The sequence below is a fragment of the Oratosquilla oratoria genome, chromosome 9, assembly GCF_046742065.1.
Source record: "Oratosquilla oratoria isolate Oo_2021 chromosome 9, ASM4674206v1, whole genome shotgun sequence".
In the NCBI taxonomy this organism is placed as follows: domain Eukaryota; kingdom Metazoa; phylum Arthropoda; class Malacostraca; order Stomatopoda; family Squillidae; genus Oratosquilla; species Oratosquilla oratoria.
Genome location: NC_134785.1, coordinates 56,831,794 through 56,851,907, shown reverse-complemented (window position 1 = coordinate 56,851,907; position 20,114 = coordinate 56,831,794). Strand labels below are relative to the sequence as shown.

Sequence of the window (20,114 nt, the reverse complement as noted above, 5' to 3'; positions counted from 1 at the left end):
TATCATAATTCCACATTATTATTTCCTTCTGTGATGTTTGTCACATTTAAGCCCTTCTTAGTCAAAAACATGACTCCTCCACCCTGTTTTTCTCTATATTTTTTATCCACTGATTATATAAACCTTGTCCAACACTATTTGGAGGTAGTGTAACTTTTAATTTCGCCTCCATAATTCCCATTATGTCTGGTTTTTCTTCCGTCATATAATCATTTAATTCATTTAATCCCGTCTCACTAATTATCTTTACTTATCAAACTTTGCCTTCTACTCATTTATCTTGTGTGTGTGGTCATACTTATTTGTTTACTTATTAATGCATTGGTAACACGCTTCAAAGAGCGGCAAATATATACATATAGAAAAAGAGAAGAGAGATTTAGAGCTTCCTATGAAAAGAAAGGACAAATCTATAATAATGTTAATATGTCATATGTGTACTGATTGGTATTACTCATGACTGTATCTGGTCCCCTTAACCCCTGCGTATGTTGTCTGTGTAACTTAGTGTAGAAAAACAGTCTAATGAGGACTACAATGTGTTATCTTCGGGAATTGTAATTGTTATTTCAAACTATATGTTCTTTTCAATATCTGCACTTCATGTATATTGATTCAATGCCAAATAAAATTATCATTATTATTATTATGACTCACAGAAAAGGAGTGTAGCATTTTTTGAAAGTCCTGCACTATCTCCTGAATAGGGGAGGTGCAGATTTACTAAGTTCTGAGGAATGATTGTGAAAATAGAAAAATTAAATAACCGAGAAGAAAAGAAAAAGAAAAGAACACAGCAGGTAGCAAGGAAACGTTGAAGGCTGTCATTCAGATAGATGGATAGGTAGGTAGATAGATGAATAGATAGATAGATAGATAGATAGATAGATAGATAGATAGATAGATATATATAGATAGATACATAGATAGATAGTTAGATAAATAGGTAGATAGATAGATGGATAGATGGATAGATGGATAGATGGATAGATGGATAGATAGATAGATAGATAGATAGATAAATAGGTAGATGAATAGGCAGATAGATAGATGGATAGATGGATAGATGGATAGATGGATAGATAGATAGATAGATAGATAGACAGATAGATAAATAGATAGATAGATAGATAGATAGATAGATAGAGTCAGTCCAGTCATGATAATGCACTCCATACAAGGGTAAACAATTCCCAAGTATAAAGTCGACATTGAGGTGGAGTTAGAACTGGATTTTGAAGGCTGTACAGAATACATAACTTCGTCGAATCTAGAATAGAAGTTATATTATAGTAGCTAGAATAGCCATTCCTGATTTTTTTTTTCGAGTTTCCTAGTTAAAAGATAGACTGAGATTGTATTAGTACAATTGAAGTGTGGTGAAAAGTCTTGACTACGTTGAAGGACGTTTCGTCTTTATTCCTTTCGCATATGGATTTACATTCACAAATCCTTCATTATCCTTGTGTGACACTGATTATTCTATGTGTAACACTGACCGACCACCCCCATATACACACAGAACACAAAACGCATGAATTAACAGTCGATTCATTTGTTTGTCCACAGAACTGTGTTGACACCAAACGCATGAATTAACAGTCGAGTCATTTGTTTGTCCACAGAATTGTGTTGACACCAAACGCATGAACTAACAGTCGATTCATTTGTTTGTCCACAGAACGTTGCTGATCATCAGCCTCGTCGGACTCGCTTCAGTCCTCATTGGGCAAAGCATCGCTACAAACAACGCGGAGCCTCAGCCAATGTCCGCAACAAACAGGACCCTCGTCACATTGATGGCTCTTCCCTTCCCTCGAAGAGGTCTGTTGTGTGTACGTGTAGCATGAGAGCGTTATAATGGATTTGTTTGTTTGTGTATGTAGCCCACGTCTGTGATAATGTTGAACGGAAGAGATAATTGCATAATGTCGAATTTGTTTCACTGGATGTTCAAAGGTACTGCCAATTTGATCAAGTTGAGGCGTTCATGATCGATCAGATTTTGGATAATCTCGATCTAAAATCAAAATAGAGATCAATGAACAACGGTCGAATAGCTCTTAAGTACAACACACACACACGCATACATACACAAACAAACGCACAAACACACACATACGCACACACACACACACACACACACACACACACACACACACACACACACACACACACACACACACACACACACACACACACACACACACACACACACACACACACACACACACACACACACACACACACACACACACATTTAATATTATGGCATTTTGACCTCCTCATTTCCTTTTAATTTTATTTCTGAGTAACATTCAGTGACGTACCAGTTACAGGCTGCTTATCTTGGCAGAATTTCATGATGAGGAAACATATTACTATATCAATATTCACAGGAATAATATTCACAGTAATAATAATCTCGTTGAAATACGTGCTAAGCAGAAGAATATACAATATACAACGAAGAAAATATTTTGTTCCAGCTGAATAAAATTGATTGGCAATTGATAGAGTAAATATACAAGTCAATTACTCATAGGGTAAAGTGGACCCATCATTCATTCTTCGCCGCATTCCTCCCTCCCTTCCTCCCCAATAGACAGAGACTGGTACAACTCTCGATGGGACGAAAATCCGGTCATCCCAGACGCCAAGGACTACCCGTCGTCAACCCCGGAACCACCTACGACGACGCAAGACTCCCGAAGTGATCCTGAAGAACGCGACGGCGGAGATGAAGACGTCGACGAAGAAGAGATGATGATGAACGAGGACCTCAACTGGGCCAGAGGCGATGACAGGTCCTTGTTCCCGAGGGACGATGGTTTCAACTGGGCTAGGATGCCAGAACCTGTGCCCAATGTTACAGACAGGGATCTCAGGTAAAGAGAATTGGTGTACATGTACACGTGTGAACGTGTGTGTGTGTGTGTGTGTGTGTGTGTGTGTGTGTGTGTGTGTGTGTGCGTGTGTGTGTGTGTTTACCTAGTTGTATTTACCTAGTTGTATTTACCTAGTTGTATTATACGGGAAGTGAGCTATGCTCGGGGTGACCCGTCTTTGTATCTTTCAGCATAATTTTTTTTTCTTAAAATCTTGAATAATGTTGGCAGACAATGTTTACTTATCTAATTTATTCCAGGTATCCACCACCCTATGTGGGAAACTATTTCTTTTTTCAGATCTCTTCTATTGTTATCCTTTTTGAGTTTCTTTTCATGTCCTCGTGTGTGTGTGTGTGTGTGTGTGTGTGTTTGTGTGTGTGTGTGTATGTGTATGTGTATGTGTGTGTATGTGTGTGTGTGTGTATGTGTGTGCATTTCTTTACGTTTCATAAACTCACGCTTTGTGCCCATCTCCTTCCTCGTCAAAAAGGACTCTTTTGTTATCCACACCCATACCTATGTAAGCTCGACCTCGCCTTTCGTTCCCTCATGTAACTCTCAACCTTCTCTCCTCCAGCGAATCGTTAGCCTTCGGATCAAGAGACGAGCAGTGGCGAGACGAACTGGAAAGAAGGATGGAGGCCAGGAACATGAGTCTCCAGCCGGGAACTCCATCACACTATCATCAGCACTCCTTCAGGAAGACCTCCCCCATTGTCAGAGGCATGGCAAAGCAGGGGTACCTTATGGAGCGTGCAACACAGGAGATCGGCAGGAGGTAGGTGGGAGACGTGATTGTGTGCAAGTTCCTGTTCGTTCTGTGAAAGAGAAAAAGGATCATTAGGGACTGCGAACTGTATCCATCTCCGTGTCCGTATTACGAAATAAAATCTTCCTGCAGCACCCCGGCGCCTTACCCTGACCTAACTTGGCGTCCTATTTTAGTGTCGTCCGAAAGCTCACTAACAATCCCATTGTCCGAATCATTTATATACATAATGAGCAACAAGGGACCCAAAACCGAGCCCTGGAGAACTCCACTAGTAACACTTCCTCATTTGAATTTTACACCATTAATGATGCCCTGCTGTTTTCTGTCACTGATCATGCTATTATCCTCCATTTAAACACTTTTCCTCCTATTCCACGAGGTAATTTTTTGTTAGTAAACTATTTGTCAGTGTATACTGTATATGAAAAAACACTCGATAGTTTGCAAACACACACACTACCACACACACACACACACTAACACACACACACACACACACACACACACACACACACACACACACACACACACACACACACACACACACACACACACACACACACACACACACACACACACACACACACACACACACACACACACACACACACACACACACACACAGACAACAGACGGTACTCACATTTCCTCGCCTTGCTCTTCTTCAGGATGAAGTTGAGTCGCGAACAGTCGACGATGGATTCCCGGCGCATGGCGGACCTTGGCGCCTCGCCTTACTGCGACTCGGAAAACCAGAGATCGCACCCGACCCGATGTGACGAGAAGGCTCTCTACCGTAGCGCCGACGGATCGTGCAACAATCTCAAAAATCCCCTGTGGGGTGCCTCCTTCACCGCCTTCAGGAGAGGGTTGCCTGCTATCTATGATGACGGTAAGTTGTCCCGACCACGGAGATGAGTGTGTGCGTGTATTCACCTTGGTCTTTGGATCACGTGTTGGACTCGTGATCGACAGCTATTTCCCTCCCGGAAGAGAGCTCAGAGCTCGTATGACCGATCTATGGGTAATGCTATGACCTTGCACACACACACACACACCCAACTCCCCGCCCACGAGAGTCGGAGTAACGACCCGAAGCGCAGCGATACCGAAATAATTTCGGCCCTGGGCAGGATTCGAACCAGGTGCTGACGCACCTCCGTGCTGACAGTCCAGTACTCTATCAACCGCGCCACCGAGTCTGTGTGTGTGTGTGTGTGTGTGTGTGTGTGTGTGTGTGTGTGTGTGTGTGTGTGTGTGTGTGTGTGTGTGTGTGTGTGTGTGTGTGTGTGTGTGTGTGTGTGTGTGTGTGTGTGTGTGCCTGTCTCTGTGGTCCTCGCATCTGCAATCAATCGATATATACACTTTGTATTTTTCATTTTCTAACCAATCCATGTGATTGTAAGATTTTTCTTCGGTAGATTAAAACCCGACATAATAATTTGCAAAGAAATTAAATTTTGTTATATTTTCTTTTCTTTTATTCTATCTTAATCAATTTTGTATGTAATTAGTTTTTCTTATCCTGTGATTGGGAGAAATTGTATTATGATGTATAAATGTGGACACAAACTTGAACCGTAGCTTTCTAAAAATACTTATACATATTTCAGTGTTAAGTGAATGATATATTTTTACACATTGTATTTTTCTTATATTAAAAGTATTTTTTGTAAACTAAGTTGTACGAATACGACAATAACTGAAATATAGTTGCACAACTTTGACACGTTATTTCAGATTCGAATGTTTGCAATAGCACCCAGTGTATTTGGTTACAACCAAGGAAGAAGAAAAAAAAAGTGTTTTATGATCTCTCTCCAACTCACTTTCATACATTTCATACAAAAGTCTCTTCTGCAGTGGCCAGGGATACTAAAAAGAAGAAGAAGAAGAAGAAGAAGAAGAAGTAAAAGAAATAGGGATGCAATTAGGAATAAAAAAAAAAAAAAAAAAGACTATAATCTACGCTCCCTCCCCAACTCATTCTCATACATACTCCCCCAGGAGTCTCAATTCCTCGACGCTCAGTGGCCAAATCCGAGCTGCCCTCAGCCCGCCAGGTCAGCACAGGGGTCCATACGGGTCATCACGCAGAGTCCAAGTCCTACACTCACTTGGCCATGACCTGGGGTCAGTTCGTCGACCATGACATCACTGCCACGGCACAAACAAAAGGTCAGTGTTTACCATTTGTCCATACGGTCTGACTCTGTCCCTGTCTCTGTCTCTGTCTCTGTCTCTGTCTCAGTCTCTGTCTCTGTCTCTGTCTCTGTCTCTGTCTCTGTCTCAGTCTCAGTCTCCGTCTCTGTCTCTATTTCTCTGTCTCTGTCTCTATCTCTGTATGTTGGTCTCTGTGTGCCAGCGTCTGTCTGTCTACCTGTCTGTCTGTCTCTGGCTATTTGTGTGTCGGTCTGTGTCTGTATATCTGTCTGTCTGTGTTTTTATCTGCCTATATGTCTGTCTGACTGTCTTTTTGTCTCTATTTCTGTCTATATGTCTTTCTGTTGGCTTCTGTCTGCTTGTGTCTGTCTGTCTGTCTATCTATCAGTATATGCCTCTGTCTCTGCCTAGACGTCTGTCTGTCTATCTGACTGTTGGTTTCTGTCTGTCTGCCTGCCTGCCTGTCTGTCTGAATCGGTCTCTGTCTCTGCCTAGGTGTCTATCTGTCTATCTATCTGACTGCTTGTTTCTGTCTGTCTGTCTTTCCGTCCATCTGTCTGTCTCTGTCTGTCTTTCTATCCATCTTTGCTTGTGTCTGTCTATTTGTCTGTCTATGTTTGTCTATCTGTCTGTCTGTCTGTCTTACTTTGACTGTCTCTTTGTCTGCCTATCTGTATGTCTGCTTTTGTCTGTCTGCTTGTCTATCTCTGTGTGTCTGCCTGTCTGTCTGTCAGCGTCTGTCTGTCTGTCTGTATGTCTGCTTTTGTCTGTCTGCTTGTCTATCTCTGTCTGTCTGCCTGTCTGTCTGTCAGCGTCTGTCTGTCTGTCTGTCTGTCAGTGTCTGTGTTTCGGTATTTGTCTGTCTGACCGTCTGTCTCTTACTGTCTGTCTCTGTCTATGTCTGTGTGGCTGTCTGTCTGCTTGCCTGTCTGCCTGTCTGTCTATCTGTCTATCTTTCATTATACCTTTCCGTATGTTTATCTATCTGTCTGTCTGTCTATTTTCCTGTCTTCTGTCTTTCTGTCTGACCGTCATTTATTTCCTTCAGTGTGATATTCAGCTAAAGACCCGAATGAATCTGGGAGTTCTTGGGATTTTTGTGTGAAACCCAAAGATGTACACAGTCTCGTAAAATCGGATTTCTTTTGACCGTTACATTTCAAAATCACGTCAGGGCAAATAACGGTCATGTCGTATTTTCGAATTCGACAATACCAAGAAGTACTTTTCCTGATATTCAGACTGCCATCGAGTAATCTTATTCACTTCCACGCCACTCTAGGAGAAGGGTTAATGGCAAGTGATAAAAAAAAAAAAAAGAGAAAAGAGAGAAATAAAGATATTCCGAAATCTTTTGACTGTCAGCGCGTCCAACTTAGCCTAAGCTTCTCCAGGATACTGATGATGAGTGTGGACTAGTCATTCTAGAATATCTTTGATATACATATATATATGTATATATATATATATATATATATATTATATATATACATACATATATATATATATATATACATATATATATATATATATACATATATATATATATATATATATATATGTATATATATATATATATATATATATATATGAGTGGTAGGGTGGTGAGATAGACACCAAGAATCGTTGAAGTTTTAATTACTGACGTTTCGCTCTTAACAGAGCTTCTTCAGATATATATATAAATATATATATATACATATACAAATGTACATAAATACATACATATGTCATATATATATATTTATATATATATATATATATATATACATATACAAATGTACATACATACATACATACATATACAAACATATATATATCTATATCTATATATATATATGTATATATATACATATATATATATATATATATATATTTATATATATATACACATACATTTTTTTAATGTCTCTGAGCATCTTTCTATCCCAGTGTAGAGTAGCAAGCTGGGGGTGGGTGGGTCCTCACTGAACTCTGTTATGTAGCTCTGGATGATATTGTACTAGGACATCATTCTATTACGACGTGTTGTCGATCTAGAAATGATTAACTTGTCCAGATCAGCCCCGCCAACTTTCAAGGTGGCAGAAACTAGGGCACTAACTTGATTGTCAGACAAGCCAAAACGATTAGCTGTATTGCAGATGACATCACATTCCATGACTCTCCTGAGAATGTCAGAGTCACGGCGTCTTCATGGTAAGAACATCCAGGACGAGGCCATTGTGAAGTATCTTGTGGATATTTTTCTGGGTTTGGATCGAGTTTCTGTGCTGGACTTACATTTTTACTGTTAAATATTGCCCAACATCAATAACAATATGAAATTAAATGGTTAGCAAAAAACTCAGGATTTTCAACAATTTCATATCTTTTAAAATTCACGGGAAAAATTAATCAATTCTAACGTTTGCTATATGTAGAGTAGATTATGTTCTTTCATTTGGTATCTAACTTGTTGCTCTACTTAAATAGATGAAAAATTATACCATAAAATACGCTTAAATATACCTCAAAATTGGCCCTTTTGGTATGATAGATAGCAAAAATCTTCAGACTCCATGCTTTCATACATTTTAGATAAAAATGGATGTAATTTTTTTCAGGTCATAAACATGGGGAAAAATACTGGTAACATATGAAAATATGAAAAAGTTGTTTTTTGAACAGGTCTAGTGGTGCGTTCATATGTTTCGTGTTTATAGGGTCGAATACACCACCTTTTAATAACTTCTTGTGTTCCCTCAGGCCCAGCGGGTGAAACAATCAAGTGTTGCTTTGAGGGTGCTCTTAACAACGACACCATAATCCATCCGGAGTGCCTCGCCATCCAGATACCCAAGAATGACAGTTTCTACAGCAGTTTCAACAAGACCTGCATGGAATTCACCAGGTCGGCTCCAGCACCTCGTTGTGAACTTGGTGAGTCATGGTTGTGTCTTTTCTGTGTGACACTCTTTATTTCTGTTATTATGTCATTGTTCCCCGTGACTTCATCAACATGAAGAATCGTCTCAGCTACCATTTTGTCCGCTCTCGTCATATTAACCCGCACGACCCCGACCTTCCTGTGAGTAACGTTGTGACGTCATGTCGGTTTCTTACCCTCCAGGGCCGAGAGATCAATTGAACCAGTTGACGGCTTACCTGGACGGTTCCATCATCTACGGTTCGACATCCGAGGAGATGGATAACTTAAGACAGCACACTGATGGCCTCCTGAAAACCCAGGTGAGGAGGAGGAGGACGAAGAGGAGGAAAAAGAAGGGAGATTTAGTCGCAATCTTTCATGCAATGTGTCGGGAACTGTTCCCATCTCGGGAGAACCTTAAGAGGGGAGACCATGGAGGGTCGGTAGTATTTTCTCTTCTGTCGCAGGAGATTGTAGTGTAAGGTTGGGGTTTGCATGTAGTGGGAACGTGTTGGACTAGCTCTGTGTGTGTGTGGTGTCTATACAGTATAAGACGACAGATGAGTCAGGGTGCAGAGAAATGGGACAGAGAAGAAAACGGGAAGAATGAAGCGATTTTGGGGAAAGGAAACGGGTACTGGAGGGAGAGGAGAGGGAAATGGGAAGATGAAAGACATATAAAAGAAAGTACAATTTTTTTACCTGGCTTTCTAGTTACGTTTATCTAGCTTACAGGATTATCTGTCAAATCTTCAGTTGATTTTCGTATACATAACAAATGAAGTTAGTGAAATTATACTTTCTAGCGATAGAGAAACTTTGCTAGGACTGGCGAAAAGCTCTATGAATACGACCTTCATAGTCTTGTGGCAACACGGCATTACTACAGTGTCCCCTTAACGCACATAGCATTTTTGTGAAATCAAATTACTGTAATGTAAGAACCATTGTGCGTATCCATTATAATCAAATTATATATTGTAAATAATATGGCCACATACAAGATAGCCCTTATAATGTGAAAAGCATCTGAGTGTGACATTATTGTATAAATTGTACAAAGTAATAAAATATTGATTATATATACTTTATGTCATGGCGGACGGGAAATTCAAGTATAAGCCCAAAGAATTTAAAATAATACCACCCTTCTCTTAAGGACAATTTCTGTTTACCGTGAGGTAGTAACTAACCGCGTCAGTCTTCTTCTGCTCAGACCGTTCATCATCTTCCTTTTCATAAGTGAGCACCTCAACTTTGATAATCACCTGGTGTGGTGGGTTAATCATTTATTACTATTTATTTCTATTTAATACTTCCTCTATTCATTGTTTCATCTAATGTCCATGACCTCCTTCAACCCAGTCAACTCTTTCTATCCCAGGTGACCGACGACGGACGGGAACTTCTGCCTCCCAGCAACGACTCAAACGACGGTTGCAATTTGAAAACCCAGATGGGCTGGCATCGGTACTGCTTCCAGTCAGGTGAGTAGTAGGAAGTTCGGTAAGAACATAAGAATGAAGGAGACTGCAAGAGACCATAAGGCCTACACTAGGCAGCTCCGTATCCATCACCACCTGTCATCCCCATCCATAAAGTTGTCTAATCGTCGACCACCCTATTAGTGAACCAATTCTTGCCTATTTCCTTCTTAAATCTAAATTTGCCCAGCTTAAAACAATATAGGCTTCTTCGACACGTCAACAAGGATATACGATATTGTAATTCAAAGCTGCAACAAAGACTGTCATGTCCAACCACCTCGCAATGCAGGTAATCATTGGAATGCATTTTTAATTTTTAATTTTGGGGATGGATCCCAGCAATGTCCATGCCTGTGTTTTAGAGAAAGTGAAACAGGATGCATATGATAGTTTGTGGGTAGAATTAACCCAAACAAATGGACAAAAATGAATGTAGGTGTAATATATAGGCCAAAGACATTATCATTAGCAGACGACAAAATGTTGTTTTAAGAACTGTCTAGTTTTTGCAACCGGGACTTATTGATAATTAGGGATTTAGATTATACTGATATTGATTGGATGACCCTTGAACATGCCCATATAGGTAGTCGTTTGATAGATTTTCTTGGTGACAATTACTTAGTTCAGCATGTAAAAGAGCCCACAAGACATGGAAATTTACTCGATCTATTGATCACTAGCCGCGAAAGCATGATAACCGATGTAGAAGTTGATGAAACTATTGCAAGTAGTGATCACAACTTAGATTCAAACTGCTAAAAAAATAGATATTTGTGTATCTAAAATACCTGATTTCAGTAAAGTTCAGTTCATAGGACTACGTCAGGAGCTTCAGCTTACAGATTGGGATGCAAAATTAAGCGAAAGACCTGTAGATCAGATGTGGGAAATTTTTCAAAATACGGTTACTAAGATGATTCATACTTACGTCCCGTTTATGGACAGACGTCCCCCAAATGGCTTGACAAAGAAACACACACACACACATAAAATACTTCGTTTGTGTTAATCGCATCGTTATGTTCCTTCTGCGACCTTCATTACTCACAAAAAACTTAATTTGCTTCTTTTACCAGACACAAAATCATATTACCAATCCGGAAGAAGCCATTAAATCGCGATACAAAGGCAGTGTTGACACTCTCTAAAGCAGCGTTTCTCAACCTTTTTACCCTTGCGTAACCTTTAAAATATATTGCATGTTGCATGTCTCAAGGAACCCCTGCGCAAAAACAAAACAAAACACATATACCATATCTTTCTCATTTTATTGTCATCGTAATAATAGGTTAGATAGGATGATGTCTATATTACATCATTACAATAACCAAGAATATGTCGTGCGTGTTTGATTATATTACGTATATGAAATTAACTAAAAAATGGAAAATGCATTAGCTTATCTCACTTGTTCTCGCGGAACCCTTAGGAACCTTTTACGGAACCTTAGGGTTCCGGGGAACCCTGGTTGAGAAACGCTGGTCTAAAGGGGTCAGTCGGCCGTGCAGTCGACACGGGACGGTTGAATTCAAAAAGTTCCCATTTTCTTTGTCACGCAGGTGACTCGCGGGTGAACGAACAGATTATGCTGACGGTGATGCATACAATTTGGGCTCGGGAGCATAACTCGATGGCCCTCACCCTCAAAGACCTCAACCCGGAATGGAACGATGAGCGGCTCTTCCAGGAAGCCAGAAGGATCATTGTGGCTCAGATACAACACATTACCTACCACGAATACATCCCCAGCGTTCTCGGTAGGTAAACAAGGCCGGGGTGGTCGGAGCAGAGAAGAGCAGCGGGTAAGGGTGTTATGTTTATTGATTGATTGATTGATTGATTGATTGATTGATTGATTGATTGATTTACTTATTTATTTATTTATTTATTAATTTATATATATATATATATATATATATAATTTATTTATTTATTTATTTATTCATTTATTTAGGAAGGGGGGTTTGCTAGCACCGGGTAATTGGTGATGTCGTGTAGAATGTCCTTTACTGATCATCTTCTACTCCCTTTTGTGTATTCGTTGTGTGTGTGTGTGTGCAGTCCTCTATGGTATTGGATCATGTGTAGAACTCGTGATCGACCGCTATTACCCTCCCGGATGAGAGCTAAGACCTCATATATTGCCGAATCTATGTTAATACTTAAGTGTGTGTGTGTGTGTGTGTGTGTGTGTGTGTGTGTGTGTGTGTGTGTGTGTGTGTGTGTGTGTGTGTGTGTGTGTGTGTGTGTGTGTGTGTGTGTGTGTGTGTGTGTGTGTTTGTGTTTGTGTTTGTTGCGTATACATATCACATTTCTATTGTAATTCTTATTACCATTTCCATTCCCATAACTTCTAACATTACCATAATTATCATTACCATTCCAATATTCCATCTTTGGAAGGAAGAAATCCTTTTGCATTTGGGCATCAAGATTTACAAGTGATAGTCTTCCGTCTATCCGGTAGGCGACTTGACGTCATACGAAACTTCTAACGGTCAAATGAGTGAGATTTCGTTTCTTCTCGTGCAGGTCCAACGCTAACAAAAGCGAAGCGTTTGAGCCCCCTGGAGGGAAGTAAACACCTCCTCCTCTCTTACGACCCCTCCATCAACGCTGGGATCTCCAATGAATTCGCTGCAGCTGCATTCCGCTTCGGACACAGCATGATCCAGGTAGGTAGCATAAATCGGCCATACGGGGGCAGGATGATTATGATTGGTGATGAGTATGTTCTACATTAGGAGCATGGATTTAACATAATAACAAAAATAATGGCAATATTAATGATAATAGTGATAATAATGATAATGATAATAATAATAATAATGATAATAATAATAATAATAATAATAATAATAATAATAATAATAATAATAATAATAATAATAATAATAATAATAATAATAATAATAATAATAATAATAATAATGATAATGATAATAATAAATTTTTTGACTGTTACTTGTGTTGCATTAATGTAAGACAATGCACACGCAATGCAGCGAGAGAGTGTTTTCACAATAGGGACCGGCAGTGGAGTTTGTATACCCTTACTGGTTCATTAAATGCCCACCCCTTTATATTCACTTAACGTTTTATTTATTTATTTATATATTATTCATTTATTCATTTATTTATTCTTTTTATTATTTATCTATTTATTTATTTACTTATTTATTCATTTTTTTTTTTTTTTTTTTTTTTTTTACAGAGCCATTACATTACGAAAAGCCTAGTCACCTATACCAACCCTGCCAATACCCTAACTAGTGCTTTAAAGCGCAAATTGTAATATCTAAAACATTCTTGATTATATTCTTTTGGTAGAATTATAACGATGATGGCCAAAGCCTGTGTCGTATATCTTACCGTATACATTAATTATACCCCCCCTTTCGACGTATTACGTACCAACTGTATATAACAAATCTTAAGTTATTTGTATTAATACAACGTTTCCGAAGACCTTAAGGTTCTCATCGTTTGTTTATCCTTTGAACTTCGTTGCAGCTCTGTACCTCAAACTCCTCATCTCTTCTTCACAGGGTCTTGTCCAGAAGATCGATCAGGAGGGCAAGAACGTGGCGTTCCAACAGCTCAAGAAGACGCTCTTCAACCCGTTCCCACTCTATGACATAGGCGTGATGGGAGACTACGCTCGCGGCAGTATCGCTCAAATGTCTTGCGCTGTTGATACGTACTTCTCCGCTCAGGTGAGCTGATAGGGGGTAGCAAGTTGACTTCACCAGTGTTTTACCTTGTACCGAGCACCAGGGATATAATTATACGAAAGCGCTCTCCTTCCGTAGTTTGTCTTTCGTGATGATTATATTCTTGCGCGTTTGAACACGGGTTTCCGGCGTTTTGTTGCATATACAGACACTCACAAACGAACGCACACAGACATAAACACACACACACACACACACACACACACACACACACACACACACACACACACACACACACACACACACACACACACACACACACACACACACACACACACACACACACACACACACACACACACACACACACACACACACACACACACACACACACACACACACACACACACACACACACACACACACACACACACACACACACACACACACACACACACACACACGCACGCACACACACACACATACTGAACTGAATAAAAACAGTTTTCCACATAGAGTAGTGGACACTTGGAACAAACTGGACAATGAAATAGTATGCGCAAAAACCATTCATGAGTTTAAAAGCAAACTAGACACTGCGAGATACAAAGGCGGGATACCACGAGCATAGCTCCCCTTCCCGCAAAATACAACTAGGTAAATACAACTAGGTAAAAATACGAGTAATGGCCAAAACATATCTAATCACGTTTATTTCCTCTCCCGGCAGGTGACCCATCGCCTCTTCCAGGCGCGCGGAGCCAAATACGGCCTCGATTTGGTGGCTATTAACATTCAGCGAGGACGCGACCACGGAATCCCTCCCTACAACAGATGGCGAATGATGTGTGGGTTCCCTCCTGCCCTGAACTTCACTGACCTCAGGCAGGACATGGACCGAGGTGCCCTCGATGCCTTATCCAAAGTCTACAAGTGGGTGTTCTTGTGTGTGTTTAACGCAACTATGTGTGAGAAAGCGAGTATACACATTGGTGTGTTGAGTGTGAATATGTGTGTCGACTGCGGCGTGTTGACTGCGTTTGAGTGTTGTGTTTTCTCAAGGCCTGATTTTGTCCAATCTTGTTCACCTCACACTAAGCTCATACTTCCTATTAAACGTACAGAGCCTCCTGAAAATCTGCTGACATACAAAACATCGATTTTTAAAGACGACTTCTTAAAGGCCGATGTTATTTTCACCGGTTTGTGAACATACTAATATCACTATTTTCACTAGCCCAGCAAAAAGTACCGCTGCATCCAACCTCAATGCAAGTACAAAACAGAAGGCTGGTAGAGTATTGAGTTAATACTTTTAAAAGACACATGATTTAAGATTCATATGTATAAACCCCTAACAAATACATAGCAATACATGTAATTTTATTTTGTTTGCTCATTTGCTTATTTGGGTATTTGTTTTACTCACTAACCTTTCATTGTTTCTACATCTGACCTCGTTGAGAACTAAAAGTTCTCTGTTGGCGAGTTTAGCCATTGGAACTCATTATAACCTGATTCTAAGATCTCTTCTTCTTCTTCTTCTTCTTCTTCTTCTTCTTCTTCTTCTTCTTCTTCTTCTTCTTCTTCTTCTTCTTCTTCTTCTTCTTCTTCTTCTTCTTCTTCTTCTTCTTCTTCTTCTTCTTCTTCTTCTTCTTCTTCTTCTTCTTCTTCTTCTTCTTCTTCTTCTTCTTCTTCTTCTTCTTCTTCTACTTCTTCAGGAGCGTCGTTTTCTCTTGGCGAGTTTTCCCAATGGAACTCACTTTAACTTGATTCTAAGACCTCGTATTTCTGTTTCTTCTTCAGGAGCGTCGATGACATCGACCTCTACTCAGGAGGTCTGGCCGAGCTGCCTATGAAGGACGCACTAGTAGGTCCTACCTTCGCCTGCATCCTAACTGACCAGTTCGTGCGTCTCAAGAGGGGAGATCGATTCTGGTACGAGAACGGTGACTCCCCCGCGAAGTTCACTCCAAGTAAGTTGTTACTTCGTGGTTGCACTCCGTTTACATTACAACGTATTTCTTAGATGTTTATCTAAATGAATATTAAAACTTGACATAGAAACAGTCATAAACTGAAACAAAAATAACAATCTAAAGTTGTTAACCACGGTTTTACAGTCAGTGAAGCTTAAAACAGCAATTATTATAATTCATGAGAAGTTAAATTATTTTATAAGTCTAGGGAGAGAGTCGCCATGTTTTACTAGTACACAATTGAATACAGAGAAGAAATATTGTATTTTACTTATCATAGTTTTTTTTTAACAAAGACTAGTGTTGTCTAACATGTTTGTACTATCGTATAAATTTTTATTTTAATTACAATGAAATATCCTGTGTTTGGTGTAAATCTATATTTAAATTGAGCGTCTACAACAGAAAATGCATTGGGGTTCAGGTAATCATTCTTACAATTTGAATAAGAGAATGTTATTTCTGCTGTCATTTTATAGTTAACATCGTCATTAATACTACGGATATTACTAGCCGTAGTCGTGTAGTACTAGTAGTATTAGTTTGAGTAGTACTATTACTAACCATAATTCAATTTTAAGTAACCAAAATATATTGTATGCTCACATTGTTTTCTCTGGTATTTCATTTACTTACACCTATGTGTTTCAAAATTGGTTACTTTAAATCACGCCCAACGATGTATCCTGTATCTCGGCTAGCATCCCATTACTCCATATGGATAGTCTGCCTCCTTTGCGTTTGTTTCCACAAATTGTGTAGAGAATTCCACTGTAGCGAAATGGTTAGTAATGGATCTCTCCAATCATCAATTAATTTTTCTGTCTTACATTTCCAGATCAACTTGTAGAAATCCGGAAGGCTTCGCTTGCGAGGATTCTTTGTAACAATATTGAGAGTCTATCTCCTTTGCGTTTGTTTCCACAAATTGTGTAGAGAATTCCACTGTAGCGAAATGGTTAGTAATGGATCTCTCCAATCATCAATTAATTTTTCTGTCTTACATTTCCAGATCAACTTGTAGAAATCCGGAAGGCTTCGCTTGCGAGGATCCTCTGTAACAATATTGACGGAATGACAGCCATTCAGCGATGGCCCCTTCGTCACTTCGAGACAGGAAACCCAAGACTTCCTTGCGCGTCCATTGCGATCCCGAAAGTCGACCTGAGTCCGTGGCAAGAGGATGATCCTCTAGAGAACTACAACTATGGAAAAAAAGATTAACAGATTATCAAACGTGTATGAGTGTGTATGTGTGGTTCTTGTGTTTTGTTGAAAAAAGAATTGTTTTTACAAAATGATGAATTAGATTTGTTGGTAAATGTAATTTTTTTTTCTGTGATGGCAAATGCATTGTCATGATCACAGAGGAAAAGAAATATATGTTGGTGTTAGTCGGCATAGTATCTTGTTATCAGCAATTAGGTATACTCTTGAGAGAGTTATTATTTTCTACTATTTAGGGTAGTCGATCACCATGAATTTGTTGGAATTTATCATTCTCGAGACTGCAGACTTCGAAATGCGCTGTGCAACATCCAGTATTGACCACAAACCCAGCGTGCTGAATGAAATTATGATTAATTTCAATTTTGAAAGGAGACAATATCGGTGGATGTATGTTTTTTGACCAGACAACTGGGAGACAACGCGAGTTTTTTCTTTAGGTAATTTCCTTGTACAGATTTTGTTCTTAGTGTTTTAACAAGAAAACTGAGTAAGATCTACGAAAATGATATATTGCCTCATTGTACAAAATACCTTGGGCCATCCTCCTAGTCTTGGTTGAGATGTGGTCGCTTGAAGCTATAAATATAACATAATTTTTTGTAAACAAGTATAATGATCGTATGACTGCGATGTTGTTACAACAAACAAAACATTCTCATGCGATGGTGGTACAATCGGTATCGCATTTGCCAAGTACTGGGTTCGAATCCCGCACTTCCCTCCGATTCCCAGCATTGACTATGACTTGCCCCAACAGTCCAAGAGCATAATAGGGCAAAGGTGACGGCTTCGGCCGCAGGTACTCAACGCCCTCGGGCGTAGGGTTCTCACTATACTCACTTCATCTTTGGAAATTCGAACTAACACGGTTGGGTCTTTTTTCAATGTGGAGTCGCCACCAGGTACAATTCAACAATTTATTACAGGCGCGATTAATTACGACTTTGGCAGAGAGAAAGACAAACAAGAAGCAACCTACGTTCACTGCCAAAAATGTTAATGATGTATACGGAGCTGCCTAGTGTAGGCCTTATGGCCTCTTGCAGTCTCCTTCATTCTTATGTTTTATGATGAACGAAGCTAGCGTGGATGAATCTCCCTTTTTCAGTTCATCAAGGCAGACATTGTTATCTCCGATGTGATTCAAATAACGAAGATGTATTTTGTTAAAGGGAGCGGTCATGTGCTATTGTAAAAATTGTACTAAACGTTAACTACGATAAAGTAGAGGAAGAAAAGAAATATATTTGTATTTTGATAAAGTTTCCTTGTTGGATCTGAATCAAGTAACCTGTTTCCTGTCCTCTGCTTGGCGTTGCTATGTCCTGTGCACAGTTATGTTTGAGATTGTATCTCGTTGATAGAAATTGATTTTGAGAGGACCCCCGCCTCTCTTTATTCTTTTGTTCTACATTTTTCCCTCTTACTCATTTCCCAGCTCTGCCACCGACGAACATTGCGTCTGTGAATTTCCGTCTTCGAAAGCTTTGACAGGGATGATGCTCTATAGTCACCGACTTCACTTGACGGGTACTATGGCTATGTAAAGTAAAGCATGAAAGGATAAAAAGAGGCGAGACGAAATCCCCAAAACATCCTTATCTAACTTCCACTCCATTATCTTAAAAGACACAAGGGACGTCTTTGAAAAAGACATACCTGAACAGCCACGAAGTCAGAAAATAACCATTGGTTTCTGGAAGCAGCCATCAGACAATGTGTGTCTGTCTCGTTCACTGCCATAATCCATGCATTTATCAAGCGCATCTGAACCCACTTACTAAGATCTTAGTAAGATCTTATTACTCAGTACCTCCTCTCTCTCCTTTCTTCTTCTTTTTTACCATGGTTACCAAGGAAATCTGACACTGAGGCCAAGGGTTTTAATTTTGTTCCAGATAGTATTTTCCGGGGGGAAGCAATTGAGTGACCGATCTTGACTTGGCTAAGCTTTCAGTTCAGGATTTCTTTCATGATAAATGTCAGGTTTTTCATTACAACTCCATGGACTTAAGCTCTCAAGTCTCCGGGACCTTTTTTGAGAATCCTTGGTGGACTTTAATTTGAGTAAAGGATTTCCTCTTCCTCACAAAACTAACACAAGATAAAATTGAAGATAAAATAGGACACTGTATGAGGTCCACGGTATTTCGGTTTCTTTTTTTCTTTACGATAACACGGAATAGTCTTAAGGAATCTCCAAGCCGAGGAGGCCACGTTTCGTTGAAGTCTCCCGCTATTCTGAAGGCGGGGTTGGGTGGACAGATTTTTTATTATTATTATTTTTTTATGATTATTATTTTTTTCTGATGCACTAGGGACCGCAGCCAGAGGAACAGAAACGGGGTTGGGTGCGCGTATGTGACAGCTAGTCCTCTCTTGTTTAATAAACGATTTTTTTCGTTTCTGTGTTTGGTTTTATTCATCCGCCTTTTACTTGAGCTTCTATTCAGGAGGCTAGAACGGTGCCCCTTACAGAGGACTTTAATGAGCCATGCCCTTGGTTCAACTCGTTGGTGGCAAGGTTTGAACTGTTGTCACCTCCACCTCCGCCGCAAGTAGCGACGCACTAACCCCCTCGACCAGCGAACATCAATGGCTAAGTGGAAAAACTGCACTGCTTTTGTTGACGGTTATATAGATGCTGTTGTTGATATTAATGATAAAGATGACCACGAGGATGGTTATCAAAATGGCAATAATGAAGATACATACATATACTTAGAGCTTTTCCCCCTTTACAAGGGAAGTAGGTAAAAAACAAAGCCATAACAACCACTCCCACCCAATCCATCCCCACATAGTCCAATCCCATCCACCCCTCCCTCCCTTATATCTTGGCACCTCCTGGATGATGGGTCATCCCCGCATCTCGCCCACTGCCCTGGGTTAGAAGCAGTGTGGCAAGGCACAGTACATTCACAGCAAGGCCGCCTCATTAAATCGGCGACCGCCCCCCTCTCCGTCCCCTCATCCAGAAATGGAGAAGACGGGGAGAAATCCC

At 39.9% G+C, this 20,114-nt stretch overlaps 1 protein-coding gene across 2 annotated transcripts in view; it reads left to right on the top strand.

Moving 5' to 3' along the window:
- Positions 1-19,517, top strand: part of LOC143028437 (salivary peroxidase/catechol oxidase-like) — a 33,794-nt gene extending 14,277 nt beyond the window's left edge. Inside the window, exons 2-15 of one of the 2 annotated variants that reach the window (XM_076190531.1) lie at positions 1,682-1,824; positions 2,606-2,888; positions 3,469-3,669; positions 4,332-4,555; positions 5,671-5,841; positions 8,575-8,748; positions 8,939-9,057; positions 10,122-10,224; positions 11,787-11,984; positions 12,760-12,902; positions 13,776-13,943; positions 14,632-14,834; positions 15,708-15,877; positions 16,893-19,517. In XM_076190531.1, the coding sequence (XP_076046646.1) occupies positions 1,682-1,824; positions 2,606-2,888; positions 3,469-3,669; positions 4,332-4,555; positions 5,671-5,841; positions 8,575-8,748; positions 8,939-9,057; positions 10,122-10,224; positions 11,787-11,984; positions 12,760-12,902; positions 13,776-13,943; positions 14,632-14,834; positions 15,708-15,877; positions 16,893-17,104 (2,512 nt within the window). In that variant the 3' untranslated portion in view covers positions 17,105-19,517. Of the gene's footprint in view, positions 1-1,681; positions 1,825-2,605; positions 2,889-3,468; positions 3,670-4,331; positions 4,556-5,670; positions 5,842-8,574; positions 8,749-8,938; positions 9,058-10,121; positions 10,225-11,786; positions 11,985-12,759; positions 12,903-13,775; positions 13,944-14,631; positions 14,835-15,707; positions 15,878-16,718; positions 16,859-16,892 lie in introns of those variants that run through there. The other variant, XM_076190532.1, reaches the window with a different exon arrangement.
- The last annotated feature ends 597 nt before the right edge of the window (positions 19,518-20,114 follow it).